Source organism: Odontesthes bonariensis, chromosome 12, assembly GCF_027942865.1.
Source record: "Odontesthes bonariensis isolate fOdoBon6 chromosome 12, fOdoBon6.hap1, whole genome shotgun sequence".
Classification (NCBI taxonomy): domain Eukaryota; kingdom Metazoa; phylum Chordata; class Actinopteri; order Atheriniformes; family Atherinopsidae; genus Odontesthes; species Odontesthes bonariensis.
Window position 1 is genome coordinate 30,000,126 of NC_134517.1, and position 19,435 is coordinate 30,019,560.

Here is a 19,435-nt window from a genome sequence, read left to right on the forward strand (position 1 = left end):
AGACTAACTGTTGTTGCTTTTTTTATTTTTTATTTCATTTACGCGACGTACACATGTAGTCTACTGACACGTGGCCTGTCTTTGCAACATGCGAGTTCTAAACCGTCTGCTACTTATTTTCTCAACACAATATAAGAACGTAGTTTCTGATCTTCAAGCAGTTTAATTGGACAAAGATTAATTGAAGGAACTAAGGAACTATGTGTATAATTCCAGGCTCTTTTTAGATGTTTATAGGTTTAATTGGTAGGCTATAATATTTGCTTTCTGACAGTTTCAGATCTATTAATGACCACCGAATTATTACAGTTAGATAACAGCTTCGGATTAAATCAGGTTACCACAGCAGTCGAATTTATTTTTTAAATGTTTTCCATTTTACAGTTTTTATGACTAAAAATCATTTTCGCCACTTGTGATCTTTGATCTAAACTACTGCATCTAATCATGAACATATTTCAAAGATGCATTGTTCTGTTTCTGAACTGTGGATCCGCTTGAATAAACATTCAACAAGCCGAGCAGAAGTGAAAGAAATCTGCTCGCTTATCTTCTTTGCGGCTCTGAGAGCAGCCCACCTGTCCCGCCGCGGCCCCGCTCTGCCTCCTCGGCTCTCGGGTGACATGATAAAGCTGCAATGGGACTTTTGCTACAGTTTAATGATGCAACCGGCGGCTCTGACACTTGGAGAAATGACTTCTGGATGGTTACGCAGGCCTCGCATTGGCCTGGCTCACGGTCATAAACTTGATGATCAGCCTTTAGATGAGAAGTGAAGTGATGTTGCAAGATTTGGATCTCACAGAGGACGAAGGCCCAGTAAGGTCGCCATTGAAGTTAAAACTAACAGTTTTATTATTTTGTTCTATTTTTGGATATACTTGAATTTAACGCATATTTACGCACAACAAGAAAGAAACAACAACTTGTGTTGGTTTCAATAGGATTCATTATGGAGGCGGTTCATTAGGCTGATGTATTTCGGATGACTTCAGAACTCGCATCTCCCTTCTGCTGCCATTGGACTAAACCCTTTGTGCAGCCATGTCTTCTCACTTCTCATTGGACGCGCGGCTTTGACAGCGAGCAGGAACACCGCCCCCCCGCCCCCCCCCCCCGCGCGCCTGAAAAAACTCCTCCAGAAGTGAGTATCAATCAGAGAGAAGTTGGGGGTCAGAAACAGAAAAAGAAACACGGGGAGAAGAAGGACGAAGAGGCGCGTAAAGCGGCAGACCGCACCAGAACTATCAATCCTCACGGACTTGATCCAGTACGCAGCCAAGATGGCACAGACTGCCTTCAAAAGTTTCCCTCGGCGTTTCTAGTCACAGTTGGGATTACTTTGGACACTTGGTGAGTTTGCGCCCTGCTGTAAACACTGACGTGTGCATTTTCCCCCCCTATTGTTTTGCTTTTACTACGTTGGACGGACGGAGTGGGTTTTTCGCTGCGTCCCCACTTCGGGTGGATTTGAGAGAAATGAGTGAGAGGAGGCGATCTGCTGCAGCTCTGAGCTCTAGAGCCCACGCTTTTTCCGTGGAAGCCCTGATCGGCTCTAACAAGAAGAGGAAGCTTCGTGGCTGGGAGGAGAAGGAGCTGGAGTTGTCCATGGAGAGCCTCGCCACGGACGGGGAGGATCCGGCTCACTGTCTGGATATGGACCCGGGTCAGTCCGCAAACATGCACAACACCGCTCAAATGTCCGGATCTCCGTTAGATCACTTCAGCGCAATGAGAGGCCACACATTCTGAGTCAAAACATGGCTCCACGTTCAACGACCCAACCTAAGATAGGGCGCATAGCTCCACAGTCAGCGCTGCCAGCAGCACAGACAAAGTTTAAGCGTTGGAGATGTAGTTTATAACTGTGATAAGCGCAGATTTGAGGCAACATTTGATTTACTGTCAACAATATGGAATAATGTGCGTTTCTTTCTTTAAAGGGGGGAGTTGACATTTTAAAACCAAGCATTGACTGTGGTCTAGTGGATCATATAGTAAGAAATACATGAGATAGTAACATAGTTAAATGTTTTAATGTGCCAAAGCGTAAAGTTGCTGCTTGAACTCTGCTTTTAGCTTGAATTTGGCCTCGAACCTGCAGAGCGGCGAGGCCACACATTGTTACATGCTGGTCCACCAGAAACAAATGAACGACTAAATCTAATGCATTTCATTCTCAAAGAGTAGCTGGTCTAATATATTTCATATTTTATTATCCTCTACAAATAATCCGTGGTTGTTGTGCAGAAATGCAATCAAGTTAAAAAAAAAAAAAAAGGATGACGTGCTACACACAGGTCACATGTATTTACCAGGTATGAGGCCGCTCCGTAGACTAATGAGGTCAAAATAAATCATGAGGGAATTCAAGAGAATTATGAAACCAGCATTAAAAAAAATATTTAGAAAAAGTTCAACCCATGATTGAAATATGAATAAACTCGCTGCAGTAAAGCAAACGAACTGTTTGCGTAAAAAATACGCAAAAAATTGTGGGAAACACAAATATTTACAACATATTCCATGAAGATGAAGACGTTTTTTAAACTGAAGTTGAAGTTTGTTGAAATTAATAAGTGACCGATAACATTTTAAAGTATGAAAGCAACATTTTACTGAATTTCGTTACAAACACGCAACATGGAAATATTTCAGATTAGTTTGTGAACAGTTAATTTATTTAATTGTGTCGTTTTTATTCTCAGAGGAGCTTCACCTAAAACCTGAATTTTCTGACTCATCACTTTAATATTATGGATCTTGATTCGTAATTTTAATTATAACTTACAATCAGTTACACGTATGATGAAATATTCCTGCTTATCTCGTGTCAAACTGCGTCACCGAGGAGTAACTTCAGATTCAGGCCTCAAGGGACCTTCCACTCGAGCGCTTTGCGTTGATTTCAGATTTTTGCGGTTACTGTAAGAACTGTACAGGAAAAATATGCTCTGATTTGCTGTGAATTTAGAAATACAGTTTAAGAAGGCGGTGAACTTGTCCCGTGGGGGGAAAAAACCTTGGATACGATGAAAATGGATCATCTTTGTGAAGCCAATTTGAATCGGGAACATATCTAATTTCCTTAAATTAGGTTATTTGAACAATCTTACCTATTCAGCACATTGCAACTAATTGAATCTGCGTAGAAAGTTGGAAGCAGGAAGAAGTGACGCTTTCAGGCCCAGGCCGACGCGGTGCAGCTGCCTGCTGCAGTCTGACCTCCGGGGCGCAGCGCCTTTACGCAGCACTTTTCGCAAAGCAAAACTTCACAAAAAAAGAAAGAGAGAGAAAACTAAATGTAAATATTCTAGGCTTTAAAGTGTGGCTTTGTTCCCGGAATTCTCATGGGGAGACTGTTGTTGTTGTTGTGAAAATAGAGCTGTCTGTGCTGTGGTTAAATGAGGGAGGTGAAACTAAAAGTTGATTAGGAGCAGCCTGTTGGTGTGTTTTCTAAAAGGGCAAAGATAGTCAAGAAAAATGCAAGCTTGGGCTTCTAATAAAACTCTGAAGTCGCTCCAGTTTGGCCTTGGTGGGTCAGAAAAGGTTATCTGCCCCTCAGGTTTCATCTCAGTATAGTTTTAGCCTTTTATGCTCAATGGATGACCCAGTTCCCGGTTCGTTGCCTCTCTGTTCCTTCTAATGAGAGGCCGGGTTCCTGGCAGGTTCAGCGGGCCCTGCTCGGGTCCTAAAGCCTCCGCTTTGGCGCGTCGGTGACCGAGCACAGCGAGTCTCTGTGGTCATATTATGTGGTTTAGAGGAATCCTTTACGGAGTGATTTTATTTTTACTCAGCTCCAGGCAAGGCTGGGAGGCTGGTCGTATAACACGTTTATTAGCCTCAAAGACAGGGACAGGACTGAGAAATGCACAGACTCTGAAGGAGGCACGTATTTTACGGCCTCCCTGGAAGAGCTCAACAGTCCAGTTTGCACTGAAAATGTAGTTTTGTTAGACCTCACAAAACTACTTCCACACATCCGTGATAAATATCTGCTATGAGACAATAATTCAATTTTTTTTGTCAGTCTGTTAAAGGGATGACCGAGAGTCGCGCTTCAACTTTTACGCACAGAATCTGTACCCAACACCTCACCCAGATTCTGTTAATCAGAATCTACGAAGATGTTTTTTTAAATAATGTACTGATAATATTTCACAGCTGTACCAAACGCATCTTCCATTCAGTCTGTCTGTGAAGAGTATTTTTTTAGTCTGATACGCGCTGGATGGACGGTAAAACTGCCTCCTCCTCCGCGCCTGAGTCTCCATCAGCGAGGAAACAGGTGCCCCCTGTGTGGACAGAGCTACGCAGTGATTTCATAGTTGGCAAATTTCTGCCGTCCACTTCAGAAATCTCCTTCACTGTATTTATCAGCATTACAAAAGACTGATCCACTACAAACTCCGAGCATATTCGTAAAATAAGGCCATCTGACCTTATTTTACGAATAAGTTGAGTTGATTTGTTAACTTTTTTTTTTAAAGGTTTCATATCCATAGTGAATTTCCTCTCACACACTTTGCTGTGTGTTCTGCGTGGCCTTTAAGGTATCAGTGAAGTTCTTACACGCTCAGATATCCCAAGGCGGTGTCCTTCGCCTCACTGACGTAGAAATAGAAAACATGTCTCCCAAATTCCAGCTTCAGTGAGAAACCTTTGTTTGTTGGAGTTCTGTCATTTTTAACATCTTTGCAAAGCTGGAAAAATGCAACATGGAGGTCTTTATTAAAGATGTCACAAAAGAAAATTCAGTATGCTGAGAATTATCATCAAATAAGTAAAACCCAGTAAGAGTAGCTCCATCTGATTAACCATCCAATTTAAGAATGGATAAATGAATACATTACTGATGTTTTAATTTAAAGTTAGATGAAATCATGTTAATGTTAAATATCAGGGACAAGCATCATAGAAAATAATCTATTTATATCAATAAAAGCATCTCATCCTTGTGTAAGTTTTCATGTTTGGTTCAGCTTCTCTTCGGCTGCCTGATACTGGTGTGAGTGTGAAAATATGACAAAACTGAGGGCTGATTGATGTACAGCAGTAAAAATGATTGAATTCAGACCCATTAAGGGCCAAATATGAATGTTTGTCTCTTTTTAATGAGGCTTGGCATGAGCTGATCAGGAACCCGTTACACAGGAAGCCCCGCAACCGCAAGATACAGACCCCATGTGTGTGTACACTGTTTGTTTGTGTGTGTGTGTGTGTGTATGTGTGTGTTTGGAGATAACCACAGCAAAATTCAGGGAACCATTCTGCTGAGTGGGCAAATTTTTGTTCATCAATAAATGTCATTTCAGCTTAAAAGTGAAGCTTTTATTAAAGTTGGAGAAACAAAGCGTGGACAGAACATCGTGTGATGCTGGAGTGAAACCATTGGAAATGACTTCAGATCAGATGCTTGACTGAACACATGGTGGAACAGACTCATGTATATTTGGTGCTGTGTTTGTCTCTGATGCTTGGTTTAGGTGTGTGTGTGTGTGTGTGTGTGTGTGTGTGTGTGGCTGCTGAGTGTCAGAGGACAGGTCCTTCAGGCTGATGACAGGGCAGACGGGCGGAGTCGACAGGCTCCCTGTGTCCCTGCTTTTCGCTCCTCTGCATCTTGGAGGCGTTCGAGCAGAATTATTCAATTTAATTTGGCTGCTTTTGTTTGGAATGCATCTGCTTCTTCTGAACGTCTGTTTTCACACAGCAGCATCCCCTTTTATATGCTAGATATGGAGTTTCTCCGTATGTTTCTTCAGGGTATCTTTGAGGTAAATATCCAAGCAGCTTTCAGTTTAGATTCCAAAACTCTCACATTTCTTGTGTTTTTCATGCTGCTGATGAAAAAGCAAATCTCAGGCTCAGGCTTTAAATATATTGTCACAGCTTGAAGCTATAATCAGGATGACTGTGATGTAAGGTGGAAACTTGTAGGCCAGATTTTTAGTACTCATATCAAATGTTCAAATCAGCAAAAGAATGAAATAACAAATAAAAAGATGAACAGAAATGGCTCTAAAGCAGAGCAGCTTTATCAGTCAAACTCTGCTCAGTATATAGGTTTCGTTTTCTTTGATTGAATCCTTTTAGCTCAATCTGAAAGCCTTCAGTACAAACTTCTAGTTGTTATTTTGCAGCTATGAGAGCCTCGTGTTCTGCTCTGTGTTTATAAAGTGAGAAGTGGCAGCTGGGTGTCTGTCACCGTGAGTGTGAACACTCAAAGGGGAGAGAGGTGAGAATAATCATGTGTGACAGGCTGCTGTGACACTGGAAGAATCTCCAAAGAAGATGGTGGAAACACTCTCTCAGTCTATCTGTGCTCATTACACCCCTCCCCATCTTCATCTCTGCCGTTGGCTCTCTCGTTTCCAGCAGGGTTGGCTCGGCCTGCGCTCCGGTGGTTTCGCCTGGGACTCTGTCCAGTCTCTCAGCAGCTCTGCATTTGCATAACCATATTTGTGTGCCCGTAGTCTGCCAAGCCAACCTCCTCGTGTCAGGGCCCTAGATAAATAATACATTATTAGATGCCTTTTTATTTTTTTGGGTGCGGCGTTGGAGGGAGTGGATAGGATAATCATTTGTATAGTGTTTCTGAGAAAAGTGAGATGAGAGCCAACATGTGGTGATCCTGTGAGGGTTTTTCTGGGCAAAATACCCTCATGAGGTGTTGAGCATTGGAGATTTGACATCCCAGCTGGAAAAACGATGATACATTTTGATATCTAACCCCTGAAGGCTTTCATGTTATATTTAAATAGCATCACACATGTGTTAATAAACATTAGAGACAAGCTGAATAATTCTTGGTTGGGAAATTCTGCATTCCTCTTGTAATGGATGTGAATTTTAATGTTTCAGAGCATTGTTTGCATTAAGTAATGGATTTCGAATAAGTCTCGATTTCAGTGCTTAAATGTAGGATTTGTGAAATTAAAGCAGATATAAGTGTTAAAATGTAGAAGGCATTTCTATATTTAAGTCTTCCGTTCTTAGAAGTGACGCACAGTTTTTGTTGGGATAAGCGCGTGTCCATCTGAGGCAGATCCACCTTCTTCAGGGCGCTCTTTGAAATGATGCAAGGAAGGCAAAAGGAGGCTGAGGTCATCCTGGTTGATGGATGGAAACCTCCCCGGTAGGTCTGGATTTGCTTCAAGATGGAAGAAGGTTTTATCTGCTCTGACTTTGCCCCTTTTATGACTTTGAATGGCCAGTCTGTTAAAATTGGTCCGGAAGGATCACTTGAGGGGAAATTTCATTTTCTGTATTTTCCCCTTTGGAATTCTTCATTGTGTGGCCCAATTGAAAATTGAATAATTTTATTCATCGCATTTCAAAGGCTTAACGCAGCATTTAGTCTGCCTTTGACATTAGCCCAGAGCTCCATGACAGGTCGAGCCAGCAAGCCAAGCTCGCCCGCTTGTCTCCAAGCTGCACACGGCAGGTGATGTGGACTCAGATGGGAAAACCGCTCAGCTCTCACAGCGCGCCAAGTTTCCTGCGTAAAGCTGTAAAGCGCATTAATTCCACTGTTTTAGAGCTGCCCTCTCATCATCATTCTCATTTCCCCTCCAGACTCAGAGGCGAGTCCCGGCTCGGACGGAGAGGGTCTGGCCGAGAGGACGTCGTGCTCCTTCGGCTCACCTGCCGACCTGGCCCCGGGCCCCTGTGACGCGTCTCCAACGACCAGCATGGAGGAGATTCAGGTGGAGCTGCAGTGCGCAGACCTGTGGAAGCGCTTCCACGACATCGGCACGGAGATGATCATCACCAAAGCGGGAAGGTAGGCTGGACACACTCTCCGTTGCTGAATCTAGGGCAATTGTTTTATATTCAGCTCTGAGCGACTCGTGACTGTGTAGAATTGTTAATTTTCTAATGATTATAAACAAGTTGTTCCAGAAATGCGAAGATTTGTAAAAATGTTTAGTCCTTAAATCCGCAGACTCACAAACATGCTGAAAACTGTAAAGAACCGGGTACAAACACACCCCACTGATCTCTGTTTGGAGGGTGTTAATGTGTTGCACATGGGGGCTGCTCCGCTCCGTTCAGGCCTTCCTGACGCTGCAGGTTATGTCGGAGTACAAGGAGACCTGGTTCTAATTAATCCTTGTGTAACGTGCTCTGGGTTTCCTCGCTCTCTCGGGCACATACTCGAACCCCAGAGCAGGAACAGAGGTTGACCTGCGGCTCCCGGAGGAAGGACCTTTCCACTCAGCTCTGCGCGCCCGCACGTTTCCAACTGCACCTCCCTCCTCTCTGTGCCCATCAGTCGGCCTGAGTGATCACTACTGACGCGCCTTTGACTTTACGAAACATAAGCTCATATACTGTAATTTGCTTGCATGAAAAATGTTTGATAAAATGTTGAGCCACTAGGCTGACAAACAGAAATATTATGATTTTCCCACGATAACCGCACAGCAGCGCACGGCTGGTCTCATTAGTACTTATCTTCCTATTGTTGTTAACGGGCCGGATGCTATAACAGGGCTTTGCGTAATTCATATTTTCCCCTCTAAACTGGCGTTTAAAAATGTGTTTTAGGGAAGCAGCAAACAGGTTTATTTATCTAAGACTCCTTTCTGACACCAGTCTCTCAGAACAGGCTGAGTAAAATATCTGTATATTTCTCAGTTTATAATAAAATATAATATAGCTTTCTAAATATTTTATACATTTAATATTTTTCTGTCGTTGCGCAACGTTTGAAACCTGCATGTTTTCATCCATCAAATGCGACCAAATCTGTCTCTGTCTCTGTGTCTGTCTCTGTCTCTGTCTCTGTCTCTATGTCTGTCTCTGTCTCTGTCTCTGTCTCTGTCTCTGTCTCTATCTCTGTCTCTGTCTCTGTCTCTATGTCTGTCTCTGTCTCTGTCTCTGTCTCTGTCTCTGTCTCTGTCTCTATGTCTGTCTCTGTCTCTGTCTCTGTCTCTGTCTTCACACCTCAGGTCGACACACGGACTAATGTCGCTCCCCTTTACTCGTTATAGACTACCCTTGGCTGCTTTTATGAATTGGGCTTAAATTGGTAATCAGCTCATAAATAGAGCAGCAATCAGATGGTGCTGAAGCAGAGTGAAGGCGGACACGACCGTCGCCGCGCGTATTTCACGGCCTGCTCATAATAAGCCCATAAATCCGGAGGAGAAGGGAAGGGAAGCAAGAAAACAGCCCTCTTTTCTCATTACGCAGGCCCGGATTTACGACCTTTAAATGAAAAGAGGGGGGAAAAATGCAGCGTTTGAAGTGCAAACCGGGGAATTAAGTTGAAATGTCTCCTTCTTCTTATACAGACTGTTATTTAATGGAGAAGTCGGGTTTTCCCCCTTCGGAGAGTATAATTTTCATGAGGTTTACATCAGTTTAAGCCCCAGCCTTTAGAAGCGGAAAACATTTCAAGGATTACAATAATTTCTGTTTATCTACATCCAGACATCTAGGCTAATTTTATTCTCAGAATACTTAAAAAAAAAAAAATTAAAAAAGGTCAGAGGTGTGAGTGGCTGAAAGATAAAAATTGCGTTTTTTCTCCAAATTATCTCCGCAGATTTGTCCCTTAAAAAAAAAAAAAGTGCCCAGTAACATATTTTCTTTGCATGTTATTAACAAAGATTCACATAATAACCATAATTATGACAGAGTGTGTTCAATCAGCAGTTGAAATAACAGCGACTTATTTTCATTTTATGAAATAAATCTTTCTATATTCTGTTTATCCAAAAGCAGCAAATGCTTTTAATGGAAGGTGGTAAACACTCAACTTTAGGCTTTACAATCTGTCTTGATTTAGACCTGATTTAAGCCGAAGAAGAAATAAAGAGCAGTTCATACGAAACTCCCCACAGAAAAAAAGCAGGAATCTTTGAAAATTGTCTTAAAGGTTTTTGACAACATCCAAACAGATTTCTGGAGCTTTTTAACATCCGCATCATGTGTGTTTTTAATTACCACCGACCAGACGGTCCACAAAGTGTGTTTACATCAGTTAGGACAGAGAAAAGACAGATTTTTCTTCCAGGAGAAAAGGAACTTTTTTCTCTTGAAATGCAACTTACAATTGAACCTGTTTATCTGAAGCAACTACAACTTTGTAATGCACCAATTCATTGAGTATTTTCAATTATATGACAGTCTATGAGTGACCTGTGTCCCCAAATCTCACACTGATGCAAGCATTTTATGATAATCATTCATGTTAAAGCATGAAAAACATTATTAGAGGTATTCATAGCTGTATATATGCTGTCATTTACAGTGTTCCTTATTATTTTTACTACAAAGTTGCAGCATTTTTCATTGACTTTTTTTTTTTTTTTTGCCTTGAGCTGGAATGCCAACATGGAAATAATTGATTTTTATATGTTGCGGTATCTGGAGAACAGACCTATTTGTTTTTCCTCAGCTGGTATACGTTGAGCTTTTTCCTCTCTTGACATCAAAGATTTGGATGAATATATCTTTGTCGGCCTATGAATTGGTCATTTTCATTGCGTTTTCCTTTTTACAGGATATTTCTCTGCATTTATTTGTGCTGCAAATGAATAAAACCCTTATTGTGAGGAGAGGGAAAACACTTGCCAGTAGGCCAAACTGACATGCCGTCTGACGTTTTTCGGTGTCCGTACGTGTTTACTCAATAATTCTGCAAATGATTGAAAAGCTGGATTTAATTACCTCTGAACATTGTCTCATTGTTTCAAAGGAAGCGCAGACTTTTTTTGGCCCGTCTCTTTCCCCTCTAATAAGGATTTTCTGGGCTCACGTTCTTTTCAGATGTTGCCTATTTTAAAATGTCCAGATAAAAAAATGAACATCACTTTATCAGATGTATTTGCTCTCCCTTCAGGAGGATGTTTCCTGCTATGCGAGTAAAAATCGCAGGTCTGGATCCCCATCAGCAGTATTACATCGCCATGGACATAGTGCCTGTGGACAACAAGAGATACAGGTACATTCCTGACACACGAAAGTATTATTACGAGTTTGAATGCCTTTGTCAAAATGCCAGACAGCTGCTGAGTGTCATCCAAAACGGCTGTTCTTCTCAGTGTGAAGCCTGGCATTAAATCTAATTCCCTTTAATTTTAATCCCTTGCCATTTCAGTCTGCTCCAGATACATAAATGTATCCCAGAGTTTGTCAACCAAACAGCATTTAAATCAAAAGTGGTTTCATTTTTTTGGGTTTCACAGAGCGAGCTTAATATCCCATGATGGTCTTAATGTCGTCTCACATGCCTTTCAGCCACAATAAGAATTAAACTGCAGCAAAAACTCTCAGTAATTCTGTTTTTGTTTTTTTTTCTTGTATGAAAGAATGCTGCTTATCAGCAAAAAATAATTGGGCTTGGGTATGAAAATAGCAGCGTGTCCCACTTCTACTTCACTGAAGTTTTTCCTAAATGCACAACTTGCACGGCCACGTCTCAGTGTGCGAATGCACGAGCAGATCTGCACCCTGCCGCTGCGTTAGCTGGACGCATGTCTGCACTTTCCTGGATGCTGGACCTGGCATAAACATTCTGCCTTGGTTGGATTTGTCTCATCTATGGACCATTTATCACGTTGGACTCGTACATAACAGGATCTGGATTCAACATAGATATTGCAGTTTTTTTTTTTTCACCCCACTTCAGATTTTTCATACTGCAATACAGAGAAACTAGTTACTCTCATCGTTTACATCAGCGAAGCGAAAGTGATTAAAGAGTGCATGTGTTTGAGGATGGCTCGTCTCTCTGGATAAGCTGTAAGATTGATATCCTGACTCGGCCTTGGTCCCTGGAGTCGGAGTCAGAGTGAGGAGATTGAAATGTATTCATCATCGAATGAACAGCAGAGCCAGAGTCTGACTGCAAATAAGATAACTCTCAACATTCATGTCTAAAGCGGGAAATGGGGTAAAAAAAACTAAGTCGGAAAGGAAAGAAAATATAAAGGTATGTACCTGCTGCTGTAGAGATTTGCTGTTGAAGTTGCTCGGAGTTGCTTTTACGGTTCAGAGAAATGAAGAAAATGTATGAAGTCTACCTGCAGATTCAGTGACTGTGTGTGGGTTTACAGATGTTTCTGTGGATAGAGGCTGTTGATAATGTAGCTCATAACGCGTCACTACATCTGAATCAGAGCTCGACATCTAATAGCTTCTTTTGTGATGCTGCCGTTTGTATATCAAGAAATGTGTTTTATGTGTCCATACACTCGAGATCTGCCTGAACCGCTCAGTCCAGTCGCTTCTCAGAATGATGACAGACGCATAAAAACTCAACAACTTCTCATGAATGGTTTATTCTTTTCTCCGAGACGGGGCTTAGAATTTTGCACTCGTTATTACTGAAACAGGAGTGGCACGCTGATATGATTTTTGATCATTCTTGACAACAGCTGATGCAGAGACTGATTTATGGACAATTAAGAAAAGGTGATCAAAATGAGAAATACACAGGAAGCAACGGGATCAACCTCAAATTGATAAAAACATGATTTTAACACTTTAAAACCGTTAATATGAAAATCTTTTTCCATTCTTGTGTAAAACTCTGTAGCTCCAGAACAAACTTTATTTCACAGATTAATTCAAAACCCAAAAACTTTATTTGTGATTAATCGTTTAATTTTCTCAGTAAAAATTGTTGCTGTATTTGCCAAAATCTTGTTGTAATGCAAAACAAAATGTACCCACGGTAAGGAACTATTTTAAGGTCATTTAAGGTAAATTCATTCTCATTCTCCACTCTGATGTAAACCTTCACTCCAAAACAATATGAAGGTCAAATCATCTCTTATTCAAAGTTATCACAGGCAGAGATTTCACACTCAAACTTCATTCTACTCTTAGGTGAGATCTTTATATTTATATATATATATATATATATATATATATGTGTGTGTGTGAGAGAGGGTGTATTTGGAAAGAATAATCCAGAGATTTGACAGTAAGATGTCTATAAGCATTTCAACATCAGGGCACATATTGTTCTAAGATCTCTGGTTTAAGGTGGAATGAGGAGTTGTGGATGACACAGTTAAGCTGTGTGCCTTCAGCCGTGGGCCTTTTTGTGATGTGAGATCAACACCAGCGTAGGTCAATGGCACAACAGCATTTTACTAAAACACAGGGTTAGAAAACAATTTGGGTTAGGGCTGAAAAACCACACGTTTTCAGGAGAAGTGTCTCGTCGCTGAAGATTTAGTGAAAATAGCATTTTCACATGAAATGTGGCTCCACCCACGATGTTTAATATAGATGCTCCAATATAAACGGTAATGATGTGAATTAAACATTTTCAGTTCTTCTCAGTTTTAGAATAACTGCTGAGCTGCTTTATTCTACGTCTCTGTTGGAGTGCTTTACATTAAAAAACACATTTCCCGAAGCACCTCTTGGGCACATAAATGACAACGTAGGGCTCGATATATCTAAGAAGACGCTAAAAAAACTGGGTATCAAACCACTAACCTTCTGAATGGTGGACGATGCTAAAGGATGTGTTTGAGCCTAAACTGTGGTCTTTTTTTCTAAAAAAAAAAACAAGTAGCTAAATGTGATTAACGGTGAGAGAAGGCAGGAAGTGAAATACACAGCTGTTGTATGAAGAAATCGTGAAATAGGAGTATTGGTCCACAGTTTCTCATCCAGGCTTGAAAATTGTGAGATCTTGATTGTCAGATTTTTTTTTTTGTGAAGGATGGCATCACATCACATGACACGCCCCAAACATTTTTATCTCTTCTGATCAGAAAAGTTCAACTTCTAATTCTAACCATTAGTGGCTGGGAGCGAAGTAAAAAAAAGTTAGTAATCAATCAATCAATCTTTATTTATATAGCACATTTCATACCACAGGCAACTCAATGTGCTTTACATAAAGACATACAGAAAAAAATACAACACAGAAATACAGGTAAATTTAACATTAATTTTAGCTAACAGTAAGATTGGTATATATAACTATAACAGAGCAAAAGTAAATTTAGCTAATAGTAAGATTGGTATAACTATAACAGGTAATTTGAGTAAACTGACAAAAGCTAACAAACATGGATAAACCTTCCTCTAAGAGGAAGCATTTAAAAATATAGCTAATAACAGAACGGTTGATATGATGAATGATAATAGATCTTCAATATATGAATATGACTAAGTTTGCCTCCTAGTGAAGCATTAATAAAGTACAAAATGAAAGGAGGGTGGAAAAGATCGTGCAGGACGGGAATGAACCACAAGTGTCTCACTTGAAGGGCTCCTTTCCCCTGATGCAGAGTTTTTGCCTGCAATGCGTCCTCATGTCCAACACGTCCCATCACAACCACCATCATCATCAGAGCACAACAGAGGAGAACTGAGGAAGGTAAACTTAACTACTGTAAAACTTTTGAGTCATTTTTGGGAGTTTTTCCATGGACCGACACACTTTTACAGTCATAAGACTGTGTTACTCGTACATGCATCACGCCCTCATGACATTTGTCCCACTCGCTGTCTATTAATGTCAAACACAGACGACGATCGACAGTATTTGGCCGTACTTCCTTGATGTTATCAGAAACCATTGATTAGTCTTTCTTTGGGGGGAAATAGTGCTTCTCAGGTCACCCGTCCTCTTTGATATGTGATCTTTGTGGTCTTAGATGCTGCCTGTTTGAAGGTGTGTTTTCCCGAATTGTTCTTATTTTTAGGATGTAGTTCTAAAAGTGGAAGGGTATTATACAATCGTTTGAGAAAATGCAGGGGATGTGTCCTGTGAAAAATAATCTCATTGATGGCATTTCTTTTTTTTTTTTTCACCCCATTGTCATTTAAATCTGAACAAATAAAACCCCCTTAAGAACAGGTTTGCTTTGTTTCAGTCAGGGCTGAGTATCACCACTGGTTGGAGGTATTTCAGCTGCCAAATTTGTTTGGATATGAGAGGTTGACATTCAAATGTCAATTAATCTGAATTAATCCATAAAAATCCTAAAAACGTAAACACCGGGTCATGGAGACGTCTAAGGCGTCCAGCTGAGTAGTGTTTGTGTGTCCTCAGAGGTGCATCAGCAGCGTTTTAAAGGCCTGCATGGCCCCTCCTGGCAGCTGCTGAGCATATCTTAAAGCAGAAAGTTCAATGACATAAAACATGATTGCAGGGGGTTCGTTTTGTGTGAGGCTGAAGTTTATTTAAAGGCTGAGAGTGTGGCACGGACACATTCCCTCTCCTTCTGCGAAACAGATTTATATAAAAACCGATCGGTCAGGAAGAAATGAAAGCCTTCATAAAAACACAAGACAAACTGAAATGATGGGAGCTGTGCATTCGGCGCATTTGATTCGACCTTCCTGCAGCCTTCATTTCATATAATTGTTTAAAAATGTAAAGTTTTCCACCAGAGCGTTGAGCAGACGTTCTGCCCTGCCGCCTCTTCCTGCTCGCTCACCAGTGAACCAAGACATCATGGAGGATTTTTAGAGGCCAGAAGATCTTGTAAAATTAAATAGGATTTTCTTCCTGGCTGGGGAATTTACCACAGGGCTTTGCAAACCAAGCAGGGAGCTGTCACTGCTGTGTATCACAGGCCTTGAGAGTTTGGGGTCTGGAAATCCAGTCTTTATCGGAGTCAGCTTGCTTTGCTTGGGCTCGCTGCCCCTCTTTAGGGACGTCTCATTGGTACCACGCACATGAAATCTCCATATATCACAGCTCTTTTATGTGGACAGTCACACAGTTTGCTCCACTGGATGTTGGGGCTGTCTGGATTCTCAAATTTTTTAAATATGTGATGTAGCTCTGCTTTAACACACACACACACACACACACACACACACACACACACACATACCCAGTTTTATTTGGAAACATAACCTGATGTTTTCCTATTTCAGTGAGGACATTTCTTTCTCAGAAGTAAAGTATACACACACACAAAAAATAAGATATTAGTGACTTTACCCATGACGACAATAAAAAAAAACGGGTCCCTTGAGCGAACCATTATCTTGTCTATAAACCCAGGTTATTGCTGTGACTAATTGGCAAAGTGTCTTTTAACGTTAAGAAGAATAACCTCAAAGCTTCATTCTATCAAACGTTTTTTTTTAACTCAAAGTAGTGCAGTCCAGAAAAAGTTGTTCACCCTTAATTAACTAATGCAAAGGTAATATTGAAGTAAAATGAACTCGTATAAACACCAATTCTAGTCTGAAACTGGCCTTAATTGGCTGTTAGAGGGAGGGAATACAAAATGTCATTATTTTCCTGTCTTTGTGAGGACATGTGGAGTCATCCAAGACGTTAACAGCATGTAGGTTTTGGAGATGACGCTACGTGTTGATCAATGGCTGCACGTTAGCTTGAATACTACGTCAAACCAGCTGGGCCTGACAACATCTGATTCCATAACAAAGAGGATGGAGCTCCCAAAACAAGCACAGAATCTTCGGTGAAAACAAAAAGTCTTTATTTTCTCCATCACTAAGCAGATCTTTGTCCACTTTGTCTTTTCCAAGGCTAAATTTACCTCCAACAGCACCAACAGCACCAACACAACCGAGACAGCAAAACATCATTACATGTAGAAGAGCAGCCCACAGAATTCTGTTCACACAACTTTAACAGGAAGTGAACCCAACTGTAATTTTATAACTTTATAAAAAACTATAACTATACTATAACTATAACTTTAGTGATACCTGGTCTTCATATATGAAAATAAATTGACACACCCACAAACTTCTGGTCTAATCTAGATCTAGATCCTAATCCAGATTAAACCAATGTGATCTCAATCCCAACTATTTTTTCCAGTTATTCTACTATCTTTATAATAACACCATAGATGAGACATAATGAGTCAGTCCTCTCTAATCATAAAACATTCAAAGAACATGAGCTCATATCAAGACTTGTATTTTTAAAGCGGTATATTATGTAGTTTCCAAAATTATAACACGAATAGAAATAGGTGTGTTTATATATATATATATATATATATATATATATATATAAACACACCTATTTCTATTTGTGTTATAATTTTGGAAACTACATTTGATCTCAGCCCTAAATCAAACTTGAAATAAATGTAATCAAACATGATTCTCATCTTCATCCTATTATTAGCAATAGCAGTCTTAAACTGACAGCTAGCAAGTGATCAATTAATGTGAGGGCGTTCAGTCCTCATAAGTGTAATAATCTGAGAACACACATATGTGCTCATCCACAGGTTTTGGGTCCTCTGAACAGTAATTTAATGGCAGTATTTACTATAAAGTCTCAGCTTTAAATGTGTAGGTCAGTGTGTGGCAGTTTGTAACTGATGAGGCACACACACTCAGTTACACCTTTGCTGATAACCTGTTTTGCTCTTTGCTTGACATGTGTATTTCTGTGCATGTGCTTCATGTCTCTGTGTGTGTGTGTGTGTGTGTGTGTGGGAATGAAACGAGGAGAGCATTGGAGCATGCATTGCTGTACAGTTTTGTCTGCTGCATGGTTTGGTGTTGGCTGAGAAGGCAAAAAGAACCCCCCCTCCTCCCCCTCTCACCCCTCCATCCGTCCAGTAAGAGTGTCACATAAAGTCGAGTCTTTATTGATCGTGCCGGTGCCAGATGGCAGATTTATGGAAGATGAAAGCGGGGAACTAATCAGATTTCCAGTCCTGTTTAGGGCTAAAGTTTCCTCGTTCCTTAACACTTTCCCTGCTACACTGAGCGTAACCCTAAACAGCTCTCCAAACAGGAAATTACAGAAAGGCCTGGCACCCTTTGTGGGCGTGCATGCACGTGTGAGTGTACGTAAAGGTCAAAAGTCAGGGCTGTGTGTGGAGAGGTGTGTATGGCATTACAGTGAAAACAAGCTCCATATTTCAACGGCAAACACAGACATTTTGATTTGAATAAATGCCTTTTTACGTGCATTATATTTTTTATGATGTTGAACTTTAACTGTAATTTAAAGTTTATATCAGAAGCCTCATGGAAGCCAATTTATGCTCTTGGGCTGCATAAATGCCTTATAATTTAGTGAAAATGTATTAATATGACTTTGTAAAAGGGCTAATGATGAAAGTTGCCTGCAGGTTTAGACAATTTCTGCTGCCCCACTCTGATTTACAGTGAGTTTAAGTGGATTGTTCAGCTGTCTGAATACAACCTCACTTGTTTTTACTCAGCAGAAAGCTCCCAGCTCCCTGCACACTATCTGTATGATAGATAAATACTGTTACAATCCATTAAAGATGGCATAAAACTTAGCAGCTTATGAGCAAGGTGTGCAAGAGTTGGCCAGAAACACAGCTACAAAAGAACATACATCAGGACAAAATGCATTTCTGAACACCATGGATCTCTGCACACTAGCCCAGGTTAAGATATGCACTTGTGCATGCTGACAGAGTGTTTTGCTTACATTTCATACTAGCGACTGGGTTTACAACTTCTGCTTGTCCTAAAGGCTCATTCTCCCAACGCAGTGCCAAAACATGCCAAAATGTTCCCTTCCAGTCTAAGATGGTTACTTTTTGTGCTACTTGAAAGTGTCACCGATTTGATACTGCACAACTATTTCTAACGCTTGTAAGATGGCATAGTAGGAGGGCGTAGACGGTGGTGCTGCAGCACAGACAGCCACGCAAGAGTTGAGCCATGTTGAACAACTCGTCCCTTTTCAACTTCTCTGTTAGTCGAATGTTTTGTAACTGATGAATACATGGTGAGGATTGGGAATAAAAGCACACATTTAGGCTGGAATATTACTGTAAACATGGTCACACAGTCACATGGTCTGAACGCTCGCTGAGTGTTTCTTTATACCCGACAGCCAAGGAAAAATGCTACTATGTCGTAGTTTTTGCACATTTATGGTAACATTGCTGGAGATGTTGATAAATGTGCCTATGAGGGCTTTTCTTGTGAGGCTATGTTCACACTGCAGGCCCAAATCAGACCCATATCAGACCCAGGCCACCTTCACACGTGGTCCTAAATGAGATAGAAGTCTGAAGTTTTTCTGAGCGACCTCGGTCTGAATGATCATGTCGCATTTCAATCTGACTTTTACGTCATTGAAGTGAGACAGATGTCCCAATTCTGCACCTCTTTTTGTTCTCAACCTTCTTCTTCCCTTTATCACTTGGTCATAATTTCATTCGGCTCCGATTGCGCAACAACTTCAGAATCGATGCACACAAGCTGACACGTGCAGCATCCATATTTAGTCCCGTAAACGCAGCGCGCTGCATGTGACATCACGTCTTCTTTAGTTTTTCCATCATCGATGGAAGTGAGTTGAGTTGCTTTTAAAAGGCGACCTTAAATGTATGCAGACAGAATAGACTCCTCGCATGAAACGTTGCTGAACGTCTGCACACAGCAGTTCTTGTTTCCTCTGAAAAGATGTCTGACAGCAAGGTTTCGGTTTAACGGCCACTGTCTTCAGACGTCTTCAGAC

The 19,435-nt window shown here is 40.9% G+C and overlaps 1 protein-coding gene across 1 annotated transcript in view; it reads left to right on the forward strand.

The window, feature by feature from the left end:
* Nucleotides 1-1,170: 1,170 nt before the first annotated feature.
* The window catches only part of tbx15 (T-box transcription factor 15), a 42,038-nt gene continuing 23,773 nt past the window's right edge, over nucleotides 1,171-19,435 (forward strand). Inside the window, exons 1-3 of the mRNA XM_075480080.1 lie at nucleotides 1,171-1,666; nucleotides 7,576-7,783; nucleotides 10,853-10,954. Of these exons, the coding sequence (XP_075336195.1) occupies nucleotides 1,480-1,666; nucleotides 7,576-7,783; nucleotides 10,853-10,954 (497 nt within the window). The 5' untranslated portion in view covers nucleotides 1,171-1,479. The remainder of the gene's footprint in view (nucleotides 1,667-7,575; nucleotides 7,784-10,852; nucleotides 10,955-19,435) is intronic.